Source organism: Fundulus heteroclitus, chromosome 2 (assembly GCF_011125445.2).
Source record: "Fundulus heteroclitus isolate FHET01 chromosome 2, MU-UCD_Fhet_4.1, whole genome shotgun sequence".
In the NCBI taxonomy this organism is placed as follows: domain Eukaryota; kingdom Metazoa; phylum Chordata; class Actinopteri; order Cyprinodontiformes; family Fundulidae; genus Fundulus; species Fundulus heteroclitus.
The window spans coordinates 22519086-22543145 of NC_046362.1; the positions used below are offsets into that span (position 1 = coordinate 22519086).

At 40.4% G+C, this 24060-nt stretch overlaps 1 protein-coding gene across 1 annotated transcript in view; it reads left to right on the forward strand.

Annotated features, from left to right (window-relative positions):
- Positions 1-836: 836 nt before the first annotated feature.
- Positions 837-24060, forward strand: part of eea1 (early endosome antigen 1) — a 29628-nt gene continuing 6404 nt past the window's right edge. Inside the window, exons 1-18 of the mRNA XM_036151104.1 lie at positions 837-989; positions 5851-5928; positions 6026-6138; positions 7902-7956; positions 8051-8116; positions 8226-8256; positions 8349-8453; positions 8657-8778; positions 9479-9634; positions 11627-11743; positions 16284-16622; positions 19231-19380; positions 20571-20690; positions 21315-21518; positions 21706-21906; positions 22021-22134; positions 23651-23806; positions 23907-24046. Of these exons, the coding sequence (XP_036006997.1) occupies positions 966-989; positions 5851-5928; positions 6026-6138; positions 7902-7956; positions 8051-8116; positions 8226-8256; positions 8349-8453; positions 8657-8778; positions 9479-9634; positions 11627-11743; positions 16284-16622; positions 19231-19380; positions 20571-20690; positions 21315-21518; positions 21706-21906; positions 22021-22134; positions 23651-23806; positions 23907-24046 (2291 nt within the window). The 5' untranslated portion in view covers positions 837-965. The remainder of the gene's footprint in view (positions 990-5850; positions 5929-6025; positions 6139-7901; positions 7957-8050; positions 8117-8225; positions 8257-8348; positions 8454-8656; positions 8779-9478; positions 9635-11626; positions 11744-16283; positions 16623-19230; positions 19381-20570; positions 20691-21314; positions 21519-21705; positions 21907-22020; positions 22135-23650; positions 23807-23906; positions 24047-24060) is intronic.

Here is a 24060-nt window from a genome sequence, read left to right on the forward strand (position 1 = left end):
GCAGTTCTTGTATATCTGACAAGAAACTTGATAGGAAATTGTGATGGGCTTAGCTGAAAGTCTGGCCCTCCAAATAGAATTCTGCTTAAGGCTTCAGAACCTGGGACCGCCCCGCCTGATGTTACTGGTAACGTCACTCGGAGCCATAATGAGTAGGAAACCATGACAAGAATCCTTTGTCAGCTTTTCTTGGAAAGACAGCTTAACCTGTGTTAAACATGTACTGCTACTGACTCTTGTATTTTAAAGTTTCATATATATATATATATATATATATATATATATATATATATATATATACACTTACACAGTCATATATTATTATTTATATATGTACTCCCTGTTCCCTTTATTTTTTTGAGCAGTATATATAACTTACACGTTTATATATTATTATTTATATATTTATTCCCTTTATTGTTCCCTGTTCCCTTTATTTTTTTGAGCAGTATATATAACTTACACGTTTATATATTATTATTTATATATTTATTCACTTTATTGTTCCCTGTTCCCTTTATTTTCTTGAGCAGTATATATATATATATATATATATATATATATATATATATATATATATATATATATATATATATATACATATATATATATATATATATATATATATATATATATATATATATATATATATATATATATATATAATTTTATTTTATTTTATTTTATTTTTTTATTTTTTTGCATGACTGTATAAGTATGCTGTATAAGAAACATATAAGTAAAAGAGGTTTGATCATGTATATTTCAAGTCTAGAGCCAGGACTTGACGGCTCTGTCTTGACACTGAGCGGCCACAGTAGATCCAGTCCCTCAACCATCCCATCCGCGACCCGCCCATCCGCCGCTTCTCCCACAGCCTGGTCAGGTGTTCGCAGTTCCCTCACGTAAACTTTGCATCTTGATAACTGATCAGCTTCTGTGTCGGGACAAACCCAGTCGAGGACATGTTCCGACGGATACTTCAAATGGTAAGCCTTTGTGGTGTTAATTCATCGGGATCGCTTTTGTTTTGACCAAAGCGACTCGTTTTCCAGGCCCATCTGTGGCTGGTTTCTTGTTGGGTACGCGTGATTCGTATAATGTTGCATCGCCGCTAAGCGGGGCTTGCGTCTTGATTGCTCTTAAATCCTGCGTTTGGAAACGTTTCCACCTCCTCCGCCACTTTGGGGTAAAAACATCAAGCGCTCCTTGCTTTTGGATGACACAGCTAGCTATTGTCGAATGCTAACTTGGTTTCGTTAAATGATTATGCCGTTGACAGTGATGCAAAAAGGTTGTTCGAAGAAATTGCTAATTCCCTGTGTTCTATTAAATACAGGATAAACCAGTGAGGTGAAAAGGGAAGCAGTTAAAAGTGAAAGCTAAGCGTTAGTTAGCTGTGGGTTAATTCATCAGATGCTAACGCTAACGTTAGCTACATGCGTTGGAGAAATGCTCTACGTAACATGTAAACTGGGGTTTTAGGTAACCAGGCGTATAAAGGCTTTAGTAAGTGTGTAGGTAAACAAACCGCCTGCTTGTCATTAAAGTAAGTTGTAGGACTAACGTACTAAATCGGGTCTAAATAGCTTCCACGCTGGACCACATTAACCACAATGCACCGCTACCCGCATTGTGTACACTTTGAGCACATGACTCACCGGCATATGCTTTTCTGCCATAACTTTATGACCTCTGTTCTGACAGGGGGAACCAAACGCATAGAGTGCGTCGCAGTGGCACCAGTCAGATGGATCCGTCCGACATATGCGACATGTTCTCATTTGTGGGATCATATAAACAAGCATAGTTATCTGTTAAAACAATCTGTGGATTTTTCTTCAGCAGGTTCACAGAACCGGACCATGAAGCATGGCGCAGCGGGTCAGAGGTTCTAATGAATCTTGCATCCTATCACATTAAGTGGATTGAGTTGTGCCACTTTCTTTTAGACAGCACGGTTAAAATGTGCCAACAGAAGCAGTGTAATGCTTGGCAATTGTGTGCTAAGATTTTTTTTTCCATAAACGTGGCTTTAATTTGTTCTCTCCCTCCCAGAGCCCATATTTTCTGAAGGCACTGGCAGTCGTTCTGCAGGAAAATGCAACCTTCCCCCAAACAATATGGGCCAGTCGGCGATTCTTATGGCATTGCGATGTGTAAAAATGCCTCCTTATCCTGAAGTTTACAGAAAGGTGTAATACTAAAAGCATACTTAGTAACTTTGTTATATGATGTCATTTAAAACATTTACTAATTGTACTTTTAGACTGAAGCTACAAATTGGAGTGAGCAATTACTAGGAGTATATATCACCAGCTTTATCGCAATACAATGTCGCATCCATTTGTTTGGATAACGATGCGATATTTTGGCCATTTTACAATGTTACGATTTTCGATCGATATAATGCAATATCATCTGCCCGTCTAACACTGTTATTTACATTCCTATCAACTTACTAACAAACCCAAATATGATTTGACCATTGTTTCTAACTTCTCAAGGCTATCAGGCATTAAAATCAAAAAAGCATTCTTCTAATTTTAAAAAGATATTAATAATAGATCACCTGTTCACCATAGTCTCATGCCTGCATTTCAAAATAAAGGCGTATCTTAAAAAATGTTGTTAAAAATAGTTAGATTTTGCATCAATTGGATCGTTCATCATTTAATCGCTATTCATATTTAAACCATAGAAATACAAAGCTGACTTTTAAACGTCCTTTTTAAAAGCCCTACCTTAGGTAGTTGCTGTTAACTGGCCTGTTCCTGTCCACCTCACAGACAAATCTGTACTTACAGGTTTTAAACCCAGCTTTAGGTTTAATGTACCCAGATTTTCAAATTCTCCGGATTTCATTCCAGACCAGCTTAAACGAGTGAGTCTGATACATGGAGGCCTAACGGCGCAATTACTCTGAATCGAGGCAACCGCTGCTGACGGCCTGGCTGCGTGAGGTCATGTGGAGTTAACTTAACGCAGGACTCAGTTTTGGCTGCAGAAGTGAAAACAAATAGTATCAGAGTATCAGACTGTTGTTTTATGCCGTTTTAAGTAAAGTTACGGTGCCTTGTAAAACGATTAATCGGCGGAAGGGACAATGATACACGGTTTTCAAGTTCTTTTTATGAATAAAAATCCAACGAAATGTGCCATTCATATCAGCCAGAGAAAACGGGTCACTCCTCCAGACGTCTGACTAGTAGACAGAGTCCGCCTACGTTTAACTCAATCTGATCATAAATCCGTCCCGTCAAGGTTGGCTAGAGAGCCTCAGTGAAGAAGAGCTGAATGTCTGACAGCACTGTTCAAACAATCATCTTTATTGGTGTGCTTTTTGAAATGTTTTGCTTTTTTTTTTTTTTTTTTTTTTTTTTTTTTTATTAGTATTATTTTTTGTTACCTTAACTGGAATATCAGTTCATTTCAGGATCATATTGTCTGATCGTTTTGTTAACATTAGGCCAATTTATTAGACTCCTAAAACCTCCTCGGTAAACAACTCTTTTTTTTTTTTGTAAAGCTAGATTACACGTTTTATTACCGTGTCATGTCACACCTTTACCACCTTTGCTCAGTATTTCCAGCGCTTGTGAATACTAATCTTGCTGCTTTTTTATAAAAAAAAATTGTTTTGTTAGAATTTGACGCTGTATTAAGTCGAAAACAAACCCCTGAATCATATTTAAGTTTATACGCTCGAATTAAAGGTAGTAAATTGCACAAATGAAGGATGACTCGTGTGTCTGATTTGCTGAAGGCGGAGCCGTGTGGGCGTGTGCTTGCTTCGTCTGATTCGGATCAAAGGTTGTTCCGTGACGGTCCGCCTTCCATTTGTTTATCGCTTCTCCAGCCGGGTCCACGACAACCCTGTTCAGAGGCCCAACGCTTAACGAGAGTCACACTAACCCATGTTGACTTCATTCATTCATTCATTCATTCATTCATTCATTCATTCATTCAGGACCAAACGAAGACTTTCCATTGACTACATTTCAGATTGTGAAATCGCTTGTTTGCAGGAAACTGAATTGCACAATTAAAAATGTTTCGTTGCCTTCCAAATGAAGGAGCTGCGTATGTGAAGGAAGTTGCAGTCACGTTTAAACGCTCTGAGGCCGAGCAGAATTAGGAAGGGGACTGGACCAGATTCAGAGGAGGCCTGCTGCTGTAACACTGGCTCTATTGCAGAGGAATATTGTTTGCATATGCATGGCTGCCTGGCTAGAAATAAATAAATCAAATAGATTACTGAAAAAGTCCTGAGCACGCTTAGAAATTACCTGAAAACAAAAGCGTAATTGTTGTTTTTGTGGCGTTGGAAAGTATCATCTTCCAGCTGAGTCTAGCATTTGTGGTTTGAGGCCAAACTGCTGCTGCTGCTCCGGTTCTGCAACGTTGGAGCGGTGTTACATCCCCAGAACGTCATCAGTTGTTGGAGATTTAATTACATGTTTTAATTCAATTAAAAAAATGCATTATTGGTCCCAAGTGGACATTAAATATGCTTAACGGCAATTAAACAGAGAAAGAAAACCATAGCAACTCATTTCGCCCAATCCTGATGATACGTTGTTGTTGGGTTTTTTATAAGATGAAACTGTTTCCTACATAATTTCAGTTGCCATTGTTTGATTTAAATAAAGCTTATTTTTCATTGAATTTCATTTGAAGTTGCCCAAAAGGAATATAGAAAGCGATCTGCAATCTTTACAATCCAAGGAGCCGTTTTTCCCCTCCGTCCAGCTAAATAAAACTGGTCCACAAATGTTGCACAACCTTTTGAAGAGAAAAAGCGCAGCTTCTAATTGTTTGATAAATATCTACCATAGGACATTTGTTCTCATTTTGAAGTAAGAATTTTTTTTCCATTATTAGGTTTTAAAACTTAAGAAAAACAATAAGAGCATTAATTCTTTTTTATCCTATGTAAAAAAAACAACAACCATTACAGCTACTTTTAGTGTCATACTGTTTTGAAAATTCATGCCAATTATTCCATGTGAAACTGCTACACCCTGCATGTGTTATTATATCTAAGTTTTAAAAACATTAGTTGGTTCTGTGTCATTAAGAATCACGGTGGAAGAATCAAAGAGCCACTTGTGGCTCCAGAGCCACAGGTAGGAGACCCCTGGTGTAGACGATGTTACTGGTAAACCTGGTGAAGCTTCATCGTAAACTCTCCATATGTGAAGTAGCCAAATGAAGTTGACTTCTTATTCAGCCTTGTTTTTTTTCACAGTTCAAGTTGTTTTTCAAACTTCTTTAATTATGTTCTCTTGTCTTTCCCATTTTGGGATAACTCTGGCACAAAGACACGAGGAGTCCTATATTTGGCAGCTTGGGGGTCCCCGCGTTCAGTTCCTAAATGACAATAACATACATGGCCAGTTGCATGGATTTTAATTGCCCTCGATGCCCACACCAGTTATAGGCATAGGGGTGATTAACCTTGACGTTGAATCTCACAGTCAGTGGTGACGACACTGTAACGATGGGAAAAGAGAGAGAAGAGTGAGGTAAATGGTGTTTAATCACAACCACTATGGCCATAGCAATATTCAGCAATAACGTTGGAATTGGGCTGCCCTGGTTTTAAAGCTTATTAGAGCTCTTTATCAGGGGTTGCTCAGTAGGCTGCACAATATCAAGAAAATGGGTAATTAAAATACCGTTGCTGACTATTGCGACGGCCATATTGATGACAATCAAACCAGTGTTTCCCCCGACACTTTGCTTTTTTTTCCATCGTTGCAGTTTCCCCATCATTTTCTGTGAGCTTCAACATGTTGGCTACTAAAACTGACCCCTAACTGTCAAAGTGTGCATTGTTGTCTGCAGACTCCTGGGAAGGGAGGCTCCCAGAACGCAGAGTCGGAGAAGCCGCCCGCCGACCTCAACCACGACCAGACGTCTGAGGTAATGTTTCCCGAGCTTAATGTTGGATCTGAAACGGGTCTGATCAGTCCTGATGTGATGGGTTTTTTAGTTTCTGATGACGTGTTTCTGTGTCCAGGGCTTCATCTGTCCTCAGTGCATGAAGTCCCACAACTCTGCGGACGAGCTCTTCAAGCACTACGAGCTGTTCCACGACACCGGAGACCTGCCCGCTCACGTGGCCCCCACTCGGTGAGACTGAAGCCCCTTTCACACATAAGTCCCAGTAATTTACTGGGGCCACATTACCGGATCGGACAAGAATCAGCGGCTTTCACGCATGCAAATTAGTCCCAGTAAATTACCGGGTCAGCTCTTTTCGCACTTAACCCGGCAACGGTGGAATGGATGTACCTAATATCACCTGCAGGTGGCAGTAATGCAAAGGGAGTAGCTTTAATTGATCAAGCCATCTGCTAAAGAAGAACTTCAGCTGGAATTTACATCTGGCACCTCGCTGATTAGTCACAGCATCAATAGCCCCATTAACACTAACCCTTTTCTAACCTTGCCGAGAACGATCCGAGTTTGGTAACTGAGAAAACTATCGAGTATAAATGGATCGCAAACTGAACTGAACCGTGCCAGACACAACCCAGCCGCGCTAAATCTAGATCAGTTCGATAGTAGGTCTCGGCACAGTTCAGAGCGCATAAGCAGACCGCGTCATCTCCTTACAGTCAGCTGACTAAATTTGCAGATTCAGACATTCATAAAAATACTAGCTTCCCTACCGTGCCACACGATTTCCAGTGATAATTCTGCTTAGCAGTGTGATGAACCTCAACGTCTGTCGTTGTTTCCTGCGTCTGTAAGCCCTGATTAGACGTTCGTTTGTCTCATCCACTTCCCAAAAGCCGACAACGAAATATCACAATTATAACTAAACATAACTTCCTGAATGTTACGGGCGCCGCCATTTTTATTTGCTTGATTCCCTTCTTCAATCCTAGAGAGCAGTAGTATCGTAGATCGTCACTAGGAGGCGAGAAACCGTGCTAGGGTGATGTGTAAATGGTCGTAAGAACCAAGCTCGGCACGGTTAACTGATCCAAGCTCGGTCCGAACTCGGCACGGATTGGTTAAAAAAAGGGTAGTGTAAATTACTTCTGGACCCATGGTTCTTACAGTGGTTAGTAGCTTTATGAAAACTGTGGAAGAAATACCATTTGAGTACATTTCTCAGTCAGAGAAGTGACTAGCAGAAATCAGGGAAAGAGCTAAACGAAGACTACAAACTTATGTAATCACGCAACCGCCTGCCTTACCCAGGAATGTAACAGCTTTATTCACACTAGAGCCGTCCTGGTAAATTGTCGATCAGTTTTAGCCGCTCAATCAGTTCTGGCTTTATTCACACATAATCCTGACCCGGTAAATTACTGGGTAAGGTTGTAAGTGTGAAAGGGGCTTAAGTTTTACATTTATGGTGACTTGAAACCGTGTTCATGCTTCTTGAACTTTTCCACATTTTGTCTTCCACAAAACATGTCGTTTTATTGGGATCTTATGTGATGCTGCGTTACTGTGACATGGAGGAAAACAATACCTGTTTTTTGGTTTTTAAAGTTTTTTTTTTTTAGGGATAAAACCTGAATTGTTTGAACACAGCACCCTGTAAGGTTTTCACACCCCTTGGAACCATTTCAGATTGGGTCACAGTACCGCCACATTTTTAAATGCATTTTATTTTTTAATTTGTGATTGAACCCAAAGTTGGGCACAATTGTGAAGAATAGTTATTCATGGTTTCCAAAATCTTTTACTAATTAAATCCCCCCCAAAAAAGCTAAATATGGTGCAAAGGACTCGACGCTCAGCCAGAAATGCGCTGGAACGGTTTGGGTCAAAGTATATTTTATTATTCGTCCGTCACATAAAATCCGCCTCAGCTGCTGACCTTGCTGTCACTGCAGCAGCGCTCTGTTCTGATCCGACCCGTTTCTCCCTTTCAGCGAAGACCTGACGATGTTGCGGCAGGAGGTTCAGGACCTCCACGCTTCTCTCAAGGTGCGGTCGAGCTTAGAAACGGTGAGTGTCCCATAGAGCTGTGAGGACATCTGCAGTGAGATGTAACTTTTTGTCTTTTTTTTTTTTTAATCAGGAGGAGAGATGGTTCTCTGGAGAACTAAAGAAAGAATTGGACAAAGTTCAAGGACAACTGAAGCAAGTAAATCCTTTTAAGATCTTTAACATATAACACAGGAAAGCAGCGGGTGTCTGAATGCAAGCGCGTGTAATCAGTAAAGATGCTTTTGTTCTCCTCTCCGACTCCACAGAACGACGAGCAGATGAGCCCCGAGGATTCAGGTGGTGAAGCGTCCTGACCAAACACGCTGAGACGGGAGTCTCAAATAATTCGTTGCTGACGGGCTGGGCTGTTTCTTTTTCTTCCTCCTCAGCTCTTGAACGGAAGCTGGTGGAAGCCGAGACAGAGAAGTTCAACATCAAGCAGATGAAAGACCTGTTTGAGCAGAAGGCGGCGCAGCTGGCCACGGAGATAGTAGGTCAGTGTCGAAGGTCAGCGTCTGTGGCTCCGTTAACAAACTGCGGTTCTGTTTTACTCGACCGCCGCCATCCTCAGTGCTCCCTTTGTGCTTTATCCACAACTGTGTGGACATTTCGTCGCCTTTTTCTTCAGGGTTTTGCATGAAGTCGCTTGAGTAGCAGCATTTGATTGTTGATTTGTGAAACGCGTTGAACCCGGCAGACCTGAAGTCCCGTTACGATGAGGAGAAAAGCCTGAGGGAGGCGGCCGACCAGAGGGTTTCCAGTCTGAGCGAACAGCTGCAGAAGGAGAAGCAGGACAATGAGCGGCTCCAGACGGAACTGGTAACCTTTCTCCTTCTCAGCCTCAACCACTGAGCTATACAATACACTGGAGTGCTGATTTTGCCGAAAAACTGAAGTCACTGGCCGCCATCTTGCTACTCCCTACTCTCACAGAATCCCATAGGATTTGGCTGCAACAACAAGCAGTTTTCTGGCTGTGTGAAAACGTTTAACAGGTAATTCTACAGTCAGTGGATGTACTAACACTATCAACTACTAGGAAATTAGGTGCTGAAATATTTTACAGGTTATTTCTATTAAATATATTAAAATATATATATATATATATATATATATATATATATATATATATATATATATATATATATATATATATATATATATATATATTTAAATAAATAAAATGCAAAATATTTCAGCACATGACTTTCTCAGTACTTGATAGTTTTAGAACATAACATAAAAGTATATGGCATTTGACATTTTAAAAGTTTTAAGCCCCCCCTGAACATGAGAAAATCCTCGTTATTCGATGCTGTAACGCACATATTCCCTAGTTACTGGGGGAAAGTGGGGAGTACCAATATGGCGGCTGGTGGCTTCAAAGCGACTCATTCAAACAGCGGGGGATTAGCACTCCAGTGTATTATATAGCTCAGTGGCCTCAACTCACTGGCCCATCAGCTCTGTCGCTCCCACGTCCGCCTCCTGACTGACCCGACTCCGCTCTGCCCCCTAGCTGCAGCGGCCGGGAGTGGAGGACGTGGAGGTTCTGCAGAAGGAGCTGGTGCAGGTGCAGACGCTCATGGACCGCATGACCCGCGAGAGCGAGGAGGAGTCGGAGCGGCTCAAGAACCACTATGCGGAGCTGCAGGCCAACTACACTACCTCAGAGGTTGGGGGTCTAAAACGCCTTTGTTTCTCCACACCATCATCATCGCCTTTGAAGGAGCCGCTTCACGTTTCCATTCAGAAAGTTTTCCCGTCATAGAAGACTGCCCTGTACTTATCGCTGCTCCCTATTACTGCCCGGTGAATAATTCATGCAGCTTCTCCTGCATTCTGGAGGAGAGGAGTATTTATAGAGCTCCATCACGTAGATTTAGGCTCTGAATCCTATTTAAACTTATCGGTTCTATTTTTACTCACCAAAGAACCATTTTCTGAATAGATGCGAGCGTCTGGCTTCTCTCTGTGATTGTTCACATCACAGTGAGGTTAGTAGCTGCACTTTGGGAACATTTTAAGCAGCGCGGAGGAGTGTCGAGCGTTACTTTTACGACACAAAACTCAAAGATTAACACAGAAAATAGTTTTCTCCTATTCTAATCAGAGGTTTACTTATACCTAAATGTCCCATTATCTTTAGGCTTTTAATATTGTATTTAAACTGTTCTTTTTCAGCGTAGAATGATTATATAACAATGTTGACACAAAAATAGGATGCAGTTGTTTTGTATTTATTTTGGATGTTCTCTAATCCTCACATAGTCAATTAATTGATATAGATATAGATGGACATCTGTATGTGTCCATGCAGATATATATATATATATATATATATATATATATATATATATATATATATATATATATATATATATATATATATATATATATATATATATATATATATATATATATATATATATATATATATTATAATTCCAAAAATATGGTAAACCCTTCCAAAAGGGGCTGAGCAGTAGGGCTTGGCAATATATAGAGATTTAAAAGTATTGATATTTTTTATAAAGGGATATAAGATAAGAAACTATATTAATATTACGAGATTGTCTGTGTTGGATTGTAGTTATACTTTTATGTATTCCAGTAGGTTATTTTGCAGCCATTTCTCCTTTTTATTTAGAGCTGTTGGGATAAAGCTTTGATTCAGAGATGCCTTTTTTTAATAATTACTTTATGAAAAGAGAAACACATCGACATAAATAATGTATATCGTCATTCAGCCTAAAACTATTGAGCCCAGCCCTACTGAGCAACTTCTTAAGCGTTTCTTCTGGTGTTTTTATCTTTAGTGACGAGCTCCAAGTCTTTGAGTCTGGAAGACCTCCTTTCCATCACCCTACTCTTTAGCTCCCTCCACAGATTCTCTATCGGATTCAAGTTGGTTCTCTCTCTGGGGCTACATAGAACAATAATATTACTTGCAGTCAGAACAAGAATGCTTTAAACCTAGATTCACCTGGAACATAATCAAATATGGACTTAACTGGATATTTCTGAGCCTGCATGAATAAATTTGACACTGTGTGGTTCAGAGAAACACCACAAAAAAATCCAACTTGTGCCCCCTGCTGTTCTAAAAGGGTGTCTTCTAGGCTGGCTACGGTAATCAATGTTTTGTGTTCATGATCATGAACCCTCAACAAGACGAAGCAAAAAACAAACACACCCCTTTGTGTCAGATCCCCCCCCCCCCCCCCCCCCTAATTTCCATCAGTTTAGAAACTCTTTGTTCTGCAGCTTGTTGCTCTGTGTTGCTGATTGGAGCTTGTTGTTGTTTCCTGACTTACCTTCTTTCTGTCCTCGTGTCTCCTTCCCTCCTTCCTCCTCCGCCTCTCACTCCCCCGCATCCTTCCCGATACGCAAGATTCAAAAACTGGAGGTAAAACTCGTCGATTCACGTCGGTTACCAGTTTGATTTTAACCTTTAGGATTTTTGCTTTTCGAATGCAGATTTTTTTCCCCCCCCTGCTGTCCAAGCAGTGTTAAATATATTTTAATGTTTGTTTGTTTTTTGTCCCCCTGTGTGCAAGAAGAGACTGTTTTGTTTATTTTACTTTTACATCCCATCTCAATAGTTTGAGTACACACTGAAGGTCTCATTGGGAAGACTCCTAACACATGTTCCACTGATTTGCAGATGACCGTATCCCAACTGAAAGCCGAGCTGGAGAAGGGTCCTCAGGAAGCCGCCGTCTACACACAACAAATCCACGAGCTGCAGGGCAATCTCAACAATTTGCAGCAACAATGTCAGGTAATATTTACTCAAAAAGCAGAAGGAAACGTCAATTACAGCCATGCGAGAGTTTTCTGATGCTGAACGAACAGCTGCTGCTAGTGTTGCATGCTCAGAAATGTGTGGGGTTTACTTTTTGCTGCAGTTACTCTAACAAGCTTTACACGCTGCCATCTTGGTGGCTGTGAGCCTTACTTTGTAGCCCTGAGGCACATCGCCCTGCTGTATCTAGCCGTCTTTAGCAACAAGCGCCTTATCTTATCTTATCAAGCACTTGCTGACAATAAATAGGGTCAGCACCATTGTTAAACCAGCAGCACCTTAACACCAAAGAACACAAGTCTGTGAGACTTTAGGAGATCGACAAAAGAGGAGGATAAAAAGAGTAAAGATCTGAAGCTTGTTGTGTTTCAGTGCATATGTGTTAAAAGCATGTGGCCTGTTACAGCCCAGAGTCGGTCGTCCTCACCAGGGTTTTGATCTCTATGACTCTTTTACGAAGTTTACTGCCAGAACTCCGACATGACACCCTTCAGTCGGGCCTCCTTTTCATTTCCTTTGCTCCTATCACAAAGGCTCTGGATGCTCATGACTTGTTCCAGCTCCCATCAGACTTTTTTTTTTTAACCTGCAGGGTCCCTGTAGAGTCTTAAAGCGCCAGTGTGTAAGATTGTCACGCCATCTAGTGGTGTGCTAAATCAATTACTACTGACCTCGCCGTTAAGCGTTTTATAACTACTACAGAAGCAGTGGAGTATCATACATATGGCATGTGTAAACATATCCTCAATGTATTTGGTACCAAGCTGCTGCTAATAGGTTATAGTGTTCAATGGTTTTTGGCACTGATGCCAAGTCCGCTTGTTTTTTCTAAAATCACTAGTAAATTCCGCGAGTCGCGTTATTTTGGGCTCGTTTCTGAACGTCTAGTCGCTTATTTGGGGTCATATAAGCGACTATAAACACGAGTAAAGACACCTGCTTCTACTGTTGCTCTACAGACTGTGGCTGATATCCCTCCGCCCCTCCGCGTACTGACATACTCGGTGAGAGGGAGAGCTAGACAAACAAACGAGCTGTCTCTGCCGAGAGGACAGAGTAGCTGATGTCCTGAGTCTAACGTGACGCCAAAAATAAACTTCACTGTTATATTAAATTAACTTACCTGTCCAGCAGAAAGCCTGCAACTTCCACATCAGTTTAGAGTCCGCGCTCCTTCATGAATTATCTTCACCTGGTAATATGAGCTGTTCGATATAGACTCTCTTTTTTTTCCCAGTGGGTGCACCGACATCTTTGTATGTTATGAGAACGCTTTCATTTTTGAGGTGAGGTTATTAGACTTTGCCAGAATATGAAATGAAATGAAATGAAATTTATTCGAACATGATACAAATATAAAAATAAAATAGTGCACAGTAACAAGAAGTGCATAAGAAAGAAGAGAAAATACAGATTTTTTGTTTCAGTTAACATATCATGCTCAAAATGGGGTAGGAAGAAGTGAGAACTTATAAACTCCTACCCCTAAACACTTGAGACTTTAGAGTCCTACTGTCATTAAAAAAAAAAAAATCAAAGTGGCAGTTAGAAGTAACAGTTACTAATATTTACCTATACATTTTCCCATTTTATGCTAGTTTATCTTTCTAAACCCTTACACCAAGTTATTATCTTCAATACACACCTTATTGCTTTCTGTCCCCATGTGTGTATCTATTGAAAATTACCTCTTTGTACTTTCTTTTGAATTGTGTTAAACTATTGCTTTGTTTTAAATCTTCATGTAACTTATTCCATAACTTTACACTTTTAATTGAAATACAGAAGCTTTTCCTTGTTGTTCTAAAATTGCGGATCTTGAAGATTGAGTGACCCCTTAAGTTATACCACCCTTCTCTTTCAGAAAACGTGCTCTGTATGTGCTCAGGTAACAACTTCTTTGATACCTTGAACATAAATTGAGCCATTTTAAATTCTACAAGCTCGTCAAATTTGAGAATTCTGTATATATAAAAGCAATGCTTGATCTTTGCTAATTAAAAGCCAAAATATCAGAATCAAAAATACTTTTATAATCCCAGACGGAAATTATTTTCGTTACACACTCCCTTTAAAATCCAGAATTTGCCTTTATTATCGTTGTCCTCGTTTGCATAAGTAGGAAGAAATAAGAATGAGTAATAAGAAATGTTTGTGTTTGCAGACTCCTCCCACTGTTCCAGCCTTACAAGAAATGCACAATCTGGCTTTTTAAACCCAAAGTTGTGCTGTTTTACAGTCACCAGGCAGATGGCTAGCTAATTAGTTAGTTTGTAGGGTTTGTTTTTCCTGTCCCCGTCTGTTTGTAAATGTAAAAATTCGAGATTCTGGGAAATTAGTGATGCATAAGAATAAGTTTGCAAAAAATGAAATTGCTCACAAAGTGGAATTCATTTCAGACCAATTAATGTGGGGAAAACTGTACCTGCTGTGATTCATTCATATGTGGTGTTATTTGATTGTGTTGATATTTTGAGGGGGGAAAAAAGCATTTGTTGGTCAACGTTGCTCCCAGATTCATCTTCAAGTGTCCCCGTCTCAACGAGCTGCTACAGTATTGCGCTTGGATGTGGTAGATGTGTTCAGCTTGATCAAGTTGGCAGCATCGCTTTGTTACTATAGTGACCAATGCCATGTCCAGATTGTCAAGTTATTAAAGGTTTATAACAAGAAAACAGGCTCCAAGTCTCATCCTCCCAAAATAATGTGATGATGAAGCTGTCTGAAGAAACATAAGATAATGAAACTATTACTGCACCAAACAACCTCAAAACACAATTTATCCATGTAATGATAAAACTGAAATGTAGTCTTAAAAAAAACTTATAAAGCTGTTTTCATAACAGCCTAAGTTCACATTATCTCGACTTAAGAAAACGTGAACTGAAAAACGAGCTTAGCGACTCCTTACTTTGATGAGATGATGGAATAAAAGTCGCTCGGAGTATCTTTATTTCAATGAGATGAAACGATAAAACAAATTTGTGGCCCTGTTATATTGAAGTATCTTGAGACTGAAAGCCTCTTTATCTTGATACGGCGAGATAATGAAACCCATCAGGAGGGAAAAACGGTCTTGAGGTCTCGTTTTTCTCAACATGACGATTTAGTGAAGTTAACGTGACCACAGCAGCTTGGGGTGACGTTATCTTGGGATGCTGGTAGCGTTTTATCGTTATCATAAAATAATTATTTGAATAAAATTTTTATTTTGACAACGATGATATCCACTTAGTGGCGTCTGAAAGGCTCCAAAAACTGCCAGTATTGTCAGGATTGTCATCTTTTCCATTTTCTCTATTGTTGGTTTCTTGAGTGCATCAATAAATATCAATGAATTAAAAAATTTAATTAAATGCAGTCCCTTTGTGCAGTTTAGTGATAAAAATCACACTTCCTTATGTAACTAGTGTCCTGATGAAATGTATTTTGATTTTATTTTAATAGGCTGTATGTTAAATTATTAAATATGTTTTTTAAGTCACACAGTTACCTAAAAACTTCTATCGTTTTCACAATAGAGTCACAATATATTGTGATAATATTTAAAGCACATGTCGCGTATTCCTAGATGCTAGAACTTTTAACATGGCAAAACAAGCTGATAACATCTCAATATCTCAACATAATGAGATAATGAGCCTGTTTTTTTTTTTTTTTCTTTTTCTCACAAAAACGAGCTCAAGGTCTTGTTTTTTTAATATAAGATACTGAGGCTGTTATCCCAACGAATTGAGCTCAACGTCTTGTTGTCTTGACATAACACGACGCAGATAGATGGATACTTATTTTCCCTGAAAAACAAAAACAAAAAAAACGAGCTCAAGGTCTCCTTACTTCTGTTAATTGTGTGCAAAACATATTTTGACAGGACAGGGTTGTGATCTTCATCATTGGGAAGATCCCCATTGGGCGAGAGGCGGGTTAGGTTGAGGTTTTGTGGAGCAAGAAGATAAGAAAAGTTAAATGACATAAGATGGGACGTTTTGTTTTTCTCAGAGTATTTAAACAGAATGTCTTTATCTTGATTCTAAAAAAAAAATAAAAAAAATAAAATATACAACTTCACAAAACAAAGCCTAATATCTTGTCATCCTAGAATAATAAAAGAAACAACCTGCATCATGACTAAATTCTAAAAACAAATCTATGCGTGTTGAATTGGCTGTTAAGTTGTCGGCTGACTGGCTGTTTTGCCCAATTTAAAAGCGTTTAATGCTGAGAGCAACATTAGCACTAAAATCCAAACATTGTTAAAAAAACACCATAAATACTATTTGTTCCTACATGTCAGAAATGAGCTGAAAATCAGATGAAATCGTTAAAAATTGAAGAAAAATTGATGGACATCGGTAGGAGTGGTGAATTTAGAGAATCTGAAATGATCTGAATTTTGATTCAGATCATTGCAGATTTACAATACAAGGGTCAACCACATAAAAAAACAACAGATTTTACTAGTTACTTATCCCCTCACATGCTCAAAACGACGCCCGATGTCTTCTGTTGTTCTCAGGGCGTCTCTGAAAAGCTTGGGCAAAAGGAGAAGGAGCTCCAAGATCTGGAGGAGCGTCTGGGAGCGGAGAAAGCTGCCAAGAAGGGACTCCAGGACAGCCTGAGGGAGAGGGAGACGGAGGTGCAGGAGCTCCAGGCTCGCGCCACGGGGGCCGAAGCGTCCTTTCAGAAGACGCGGACCGAGCTGGCGGACAGGGCCGAGGAGGTGTCCAAGCTGAAGAGCGAGCTCGCGGAGCTGGAGGTGAAGCACGCAGAGCTGAAGGTGGAGAGGAAACAGCTGGAACATCAGAAGGAGGAAAAAGAAAGCCAAGGTGCCCAGCAGCAGACGGAGATCAGCCAGGTGAGACCGGCTGACAGATTAACATCTTTTTTTACAGAGAAAGAGGAACGAAACTAACAGTGTCCCAGAGAAACGTGTGGCCACGGCTGCAGCGATGCATCACGACTCGGTTCTGTGCTAACCGCAGTTCAGCTTACTTCATATTCATCAAACCATTGTGTCCGTTAGGCGTTGTGGAAGTTCACCCTTAACATTTCTGTTCAGACAGACTGAAATCATTTTATTCATGTTCAAAGTTCACCAGCTTAATACTCTGAACTAAGTTCACAGCGTCGACTTGAACCAGCGCCTGTTCGTTTATCACAATTTATCTGAAACAAATTATCTATAAGTCATGACGTCATTAACAAAGGAGTCCGTGGATTATTGTTATTGCGTAGTCTCAGTTTCTGCTGTTGTCTCTACTCGCACAAACTATATTTTAGAGTGGCCAGATTTCCAAAAACACCTTTTCCCCTTCTTATTGCATAATAGTTTCGTCAGCAGAAAAGAAGACGCTGATTGAAAGCCGCTTCATTTAGACTATATTTGTTACTGCAGCCATTTTCAACCCTCTTATTACCATCAAGTCAGCTCACATGAGATCTGTTGCCTTTTTCTTTTACGTTGCTTGGTGCATAGCAACGTTATTTGACTTTTTAAAATGTATACGTCTGTGGCGCACTCTGGTTTCATACAAAGTTTTTAAGTTTTTTTTGTGCTTTGTTTTTTCTCAATTTGTTACTAAATATAGCCTTTCGTGTTTATTTACGATATTAACAGAAGTGCGTACCGTGTATGAGCAGCAGGTGTTAAAACAAGGAAGCAGCTAACGGCTATTAGCATCTCCAGGTGAAACAGTGGAAAAAAAGTACAAAAAATATATGATTCTGAGAGGGAATAATCTGTAATGTCGCTGGGAATACAGTATGTACGTTAGTGTTCACTGAAGCGGACACTAAACCTGCCAAGGCTCAGATGTGACTGCAGAGTTGATTGACGTGAGTAAATGTTCTGATATGAGGCTCTTAAAATTGCTGTAGATTGGTTTATTTAAATAACGGTTAGTCTACAATCACGCCGAGCTGCCGTTTTACTGTGAGGCATTGCAGAGGGTAGGGCTCAGTCTGGCATTATTTAATTTGTTTTATTAATTAAGCAACCCGGCATTATAATAGTTCTGCGATACTGTCGCTAGATGGCGCCACATCTATTTATATCTGATAATCTCGCCTGGCACTGGGGCTATTTTCATTCGCAAAAAGGACCATCAAAACATTATCAGGGTGGAGGCTAGATGTATGCAACTTTATTTTATCATGATCAAACTGTTTTTGATATATATATATTTTTTTAATAAGCATATAATGTGGCTATATACCTTTTAAACTATTATTGCGCAGTCAGAAAGTGGCAGGAATACAGAATAAATGCTTGAAGTTGACATTGTTTTGGACAAATCACTGTTAAATGTTTTAATAACACTACAATCATAAAATAATGAATAAATAAATTCAAGACATCTCTATATAGTTTTGGCCATACGGGAGTTAACCCTCTCTGATTTTCCTTTTATTAATGAAATCCTGATTCTGTTTAAGCACACTAGCTTCAGCCGTGTGAATAAAACACACCTCCCTTTGTTACCCGCAGGATGGCTGGAGAGAGGAGTTTCAAAGCTGCAGCTCCGTCTCCTCAACATAAACAGCAGCACACAAAGTCAGGCAGCATAAATCCCCTCAGCATAACCTGACTTTAATAAAGGGTCCGAGCTTGAGCCTTCAGTTAAGATCCTGATGTATAAAGCAAAGCTGAAGCCGCTATAGTCAGTTTAAAGCAGTGGTTTTTAAATGTTTTCTGTTGAGTCCCCTTTTGAAGAAGGAAAACTTTTCAGGCCCTCCCCTCCACACAGAATGGGTCAAAAATTTAACTTTCACTGTTTTGTGTTTCAGTGCATTAAAGCTGTTGTTCTCAAGATTACCCAGAATCCTTTGTAAAATGTATAACATATATATATATATGGATTCATGTATAAGATATAACACTGATTTCTAACAACTAGAATGTTTCAAAATTGCCACACTTTTTTAACTATATAATATTAACAACAATATAAATGGCTTTTAGCCCGACTCGTACCTGCAGTCAGCAGCGTCTTCTCTCAACTATCTATGAACCTCATATGGCAAAAATAATATCAAGCCAATAATATTAAAGACAAACTTCAGTTTTGTTAAGTTTTGTATGTTTATTTTTATTTATTCACAGTATTCATCATACCACTGACCATAGGTACAGACCAAACAGCAGGGGGCGCTGTTGTGACATTTAAAATGATTTAGAAGTCGTGTGTTTTCTGGTCAAAAGAAGGCAAGGCTGTTCTTGCCCCTGCTGCAATACCATCAGCCACACCTAGGGGGCGCGCCCCCACCATTTGAGAAGCACTGGTTTAAAGCAAGAGGATACGGATCATCCTAAATTACCCATAGGTCCTCACAAAGCTGAACCTCCTCTCGCACACTGACACTGAGCATAGAGAGGAAATGCTGCAGCTTTTTCTGCGTGAGATATCTGAAGTTTTATGTATGCAACAAACAAAAAAGGCAATGATTTGTTTGGTTTTCCGCAGCTGCACACCAAGCTGCTGGAGGCGGAGAGGCAGGTGGGCGAGCTGCAAGGCCGTCTGAAGGAGCAGAGGCAGTTGTCTGGAGAGAAACTGAAGGACAGAGAGCAGCAGGCCGCCGACCTCCAGCTCAAACTGTCCCGAACAGAAGAACAGGTGGGAGACGACCCGCGCAAACGCTCACGCCAGACTTAACGTTATAAACATCATGTGACTTTTTCCACAGTTCTTTATGCATTTCACTTTATTTTGGTAAATAAACAACATTAGAAAAAGAAGCTAAGCAAAAACAAAAATACTACTTTACTTTACAAACTCATAATTGACCAAAAAAGCTACAGTGTAATCTTGCATTTTAATACTTTAAGCTCACCAAAAAAATTACATAACTTGAGGTCATCATTCAGTTCATTCCACAATTTTATGCCGAGAACTGAAACACATCTAGACTTTGCCTGACTTTTCTCTTTAGCATGTTCAAATATTAATAAACCTTGGAAATTATATCTACTCTCTCTTAACTTAAATAATATCTGAATTCCAGAAGGAAGACTCTTGTTCTGTTTTTTATTAATTATTTCCAGTATTATAATATATACAATGTTATTACATTTTAATGTATTACTTTGAATAAAAAGTTTATTAGTTGGTTCACAATATCCCACTTTATTAATAAGCTTAATAGTTTTTTCCGTAACCTAATTAATATGTCAATGTTTGTTTTATTTGCATTCCACATATTTCTTAGCAATATGTCACACATGGCATAACCAAGGAGTATATAATATTAGAGCCTTTTACATTTATTAAATCTTTTATTTTAAACAATATTCCTGTAGTTTTTGGAATTTATTTTAAATATGTTCAATATGAAGCTCACAACTAAGTTTGCTGTCTATAATAATCCTTAAAAAAATTATCATAAACTCTTATCAATTTCAACTAATTTATGTGTGACTTTACATTAAGTCCAATTACCAGAAAATGACACATCTTTTTTCTTTTATTTAATAACTCATTATAATGAAACAACTTTTTTTTTAACTCAGCCAGCTCTTTTTCTACTATTTGCATTAGTTTTACACTTTTTTTTAATCAGAAAATAAGTTTGTATCATCAGCAAACATTATAAATAAATGATTTTAGATACTGCCAAAATCTCATTTAAGTAAAGAATAAATAATAGTGGAGGTATCTTTTTTTGGGGGTGGTGGTGGAAATTAAAGCCTTTTACTGCTGTGTTTAAATGTGGATTCTGAATAAAACAAAAATTCAACCTTATTTAGCTGCTTGGAGGGGGGGGGGGGGACCAATGGATTAAAGAGTGCGGCTGTGTTTTACTTCAGCTGAAGGAGAGCTCCAGTAAGAACTCGGACCTGCAGCACCAGCTGGAGAAAGCCAAGCAGCAGCACCAGGAGCTCCAGGCGCTGCAGCAGAACACCAACGGCAAACTGCGGGAGGCGCAGGTACTCTTCACCACTCACCCGCCCCTCATCTGAGACCGTGAAGCTCGGATCAAAGCCGCACTTTGTTTACAGGGCGTCGCCAAAGCATTAACGCCCCTGGCACCTTTTGTCACAATATGAGCGCGGTTTTGCGGCTTTACTTTTCTAAACACATTGTACAGCGGTCATGTCTCCCTCGGTTGGGTTTAGCTCTGGACTTTGACTAGACCGGTCAAGGCTTTGATCTAAACCACACCAATGTAGAACTCGCTCTATGTTTTGTGTCGTCCCGCTGGAAAGCACACTGCAAAATGGGAACAAAAAGTAAGTCAGGTTTTCTTCAAATTAATGTATTTTTCCTTGATTTAAGCAGGTAAATCAGACTATTTGCCAATGGAGTGAGTATTTCTACCCCTAAAATAAGATCATTAGATATCCTGCACTCAAAATAAGATGATAGAGATGAAACGTTCCTATTTTAAGTGGAAGAATCTTATTCCATTGGCAAATAGTCTTATTTAGTTGCTTAAATCAAGAAAAAATACATTCATTTCAAGAAAATTTGACTTACTTTTAGTTCCCTTTTTGCAGCGCAACAATGCTAACGGAGCTAAATGTGAAATGTTTCCTCGCCCCGATCGGTAGAATGACCTGGAGCAGGTGCTGCGTCAGATTGGAGACAAAGACCAGAAGATCCAGAACCTGGAGGCTCTCCTTCAGAAGAGTAAAGACATCGTGAGCCAGCTGGAAGCCGAACGAGAGGACCTGTGTGCCAAAATCCAGGCTGGGGAGGGAGAGACGGCGGTCCTTAACCAGCTCAAAGAGAAGAACCATGCGCTACATGAACAGGTGGATGCTTGCTCCCTCTGCAGTCTTCCTTTCCAGTCAAATCTAAGAAGAGAGAACATTTCACTTTTTCATCCTTCTCATACTCATTTGTGTTTTATTATACATGCGGTGTATTATATTAACGACTGGAGCTGTCGAGACTCCAGTAAATCAGGATCTTTTGATATATATGTTTTTTTTTTTAAAGGTTGCACAGTTGACTGACAAGCTGAAGAACCAATCAGAGAGCAACAAGCAGGCCCAGGATAACCTCCACAAGCAGGTCCAGGAGCAGAAGACGCAGCTGCGTTCGGCCCAGGACCGAGCCCAGACCCTGGAGACGTTGGTGTCCGAGCTCACCGCCCAGCTCGCCGACAGCAAGGAGAAGGTGTCCCAGCTGGACGCTCAGGTACGTCTAAGCAGGCGCGCCGCTCCGAACGCGGGAGTGTTTTTTTTTGGGTTTACACTTCAAACGGTGCGCTGTTGGAATGACACGTTTCTATCGGTCTGTCTTCCTTTTTAGCTGAAGGCCAAAACAGAGTTGCTTCTGTCTGCAGAGGCGGCCAAGGCTGCGCAGAAGGCCAGCCTGGAGAACAGCCTGGAGGCTTCCCAGCATGCACTGCAGGACAAACAGCAGGTGGGTTCTACCCCTCTCTCTCTGCCGCTTATCTTGTCATTTTCTCTTTGCTCAAATCCAGTTGTTTACCGAAACAGTTGCCTCTTGAGTTTTCCGCAGGGCTTTGAACCGATTTTTTTTTTTCCCAATCGGTTCGTTACGAACAGAAACGTAATTATAACGTTTCCGGTTATGAGTTCCACCAATAAATTGACGTTCCCGAACCGGTTAGAACAAAAAAATACTGTTCCCGGAACGGTTAATTTCGTTCCTTTCGTTTGACAAATATAGCTGTTGATATTGTGTTTGGAATGAGCGTTTTACTTAACGATGGATCGTAATTTACCTCTTATTTAAGATGTGTAGCTCTAGTGGAGACACCGCTCTCTCTCCATTCAGTCAGCGAATGTGTGATGTCACACAGGAAGTGAACCTCAGCCGTCATGGTAACATGCGCTATTCTGACTCCGTCAGCTGTATGTTGCTCCGCCTAGCTCCACTCACATCCATCTGGGACCTCTCCATAGGAATTGCCTTTATTGAAGGCTGGGCCTTATCAAAAATCCTTGCATATGATTGGATAAGCCACTTGTCTGTCATCTTTATCGACGTGCTATTTCAACCACTCACACCGAAGCTAACCTGTGACGCAGTGAGAGTGACGCAGGAAAAAACAAAACTTTTTTTTTTTCAAATGTGTTTGCGGCTCTAGTGGCACGCGTTTTATTGACAGTGAGCTTACAGGAAGAGGGGGAAGACAGGCGGCAAAGCACCGCGGGTCGGAGTCGATCCCGGGCCGACCGCGTTGAGGACTAAAGGCCTCCTAATATGGTTTGCGCTAACCGCTAAGATGTCCGCTGCGGACGCGCCCCGGAAAACAAAACTTGCCAAATCCGGTCGGGAGAAGGGCGAAAACATGGTTTCCACCAACAAAAGCCTTCAGAGCCGTTCTCTGATGTTCTTTTAATGAAACAATATTAGGTAGATTGGACAACACGGAAGAAATAACAGCATCAATGTTAATGCTTGCTTCCTCAATGCGAGCCGCCATTGCTATCAAAACAGTCTCACGTCACGGTCGCATGTCCACTACGTCACATCTATGAAATGCCAGCCCTGCGTCCTGATTGGCTGGACAATAAAATTGGTTGGAGAAATCACTCTCTATGGAAGATGTCCCAGATGGATGTGAGTGAAGCTCGGTGGAGCAACATACAGCTGGCGGACTCGGGTTAAAAGTGCGCAGGAAAATAATTACCTTTTATTTATTTATTTATTTTTTTAGTTAATTAGGCAACGAAAACTTTGAGGAACGACATAAAACCGGTATTAACCGGTTACCATTATTTTTAAATAGGTGTTCCAGTTCATAAAAAATATTAACGTTTCGGGTTTCGTTTCTGTTCCCTGTAAAATACAAAAAGTTCCCGGTTTTCGTTTTCGTTCCTTAAACCGGTTCAAAGCCCTGGTGTTCCGCAGCGTTTTGCGCCTTTTTACCCGCTCACGTTTTGTAAATTCCTTGAATTTTGTCGTGCAGGAGCTGAGCGAAGCTCAGAAGAAGCTGGAGGAGCAGGCCCAGAAGCTCAGAGAGAGACAGGAGCAGTGCGCTCAGCTGGAAGGCAACCTGAAGGAATGCAAGGACAGACTGCTGGCCTCGGATCAGCGGGTGGAGCAGCTGGAAGGGCTCGGCAAGGTTTGTGTCGCCGGCACGACCGCGGCCGTCGCAGGCGCGCGCGTGTTGTTGTTTTTTTTTGCCGAACGTGAAAAGGGAGCACACTGGTTTGTTTGGACAGAAACTGGAGTCGCAGGTGGCGGAGGCGCAGAGTGCGAGAGATCAGCTGCAGCAAGAGGCGCAGAAGCTGCAGAAGGAGGGTTCAGAGGCCAAACGGAAAGCAAAGGAGCTGCAGCGCTCTCTGGAAACAGAGAAGGAAGGGTGAGTTAAGTGGA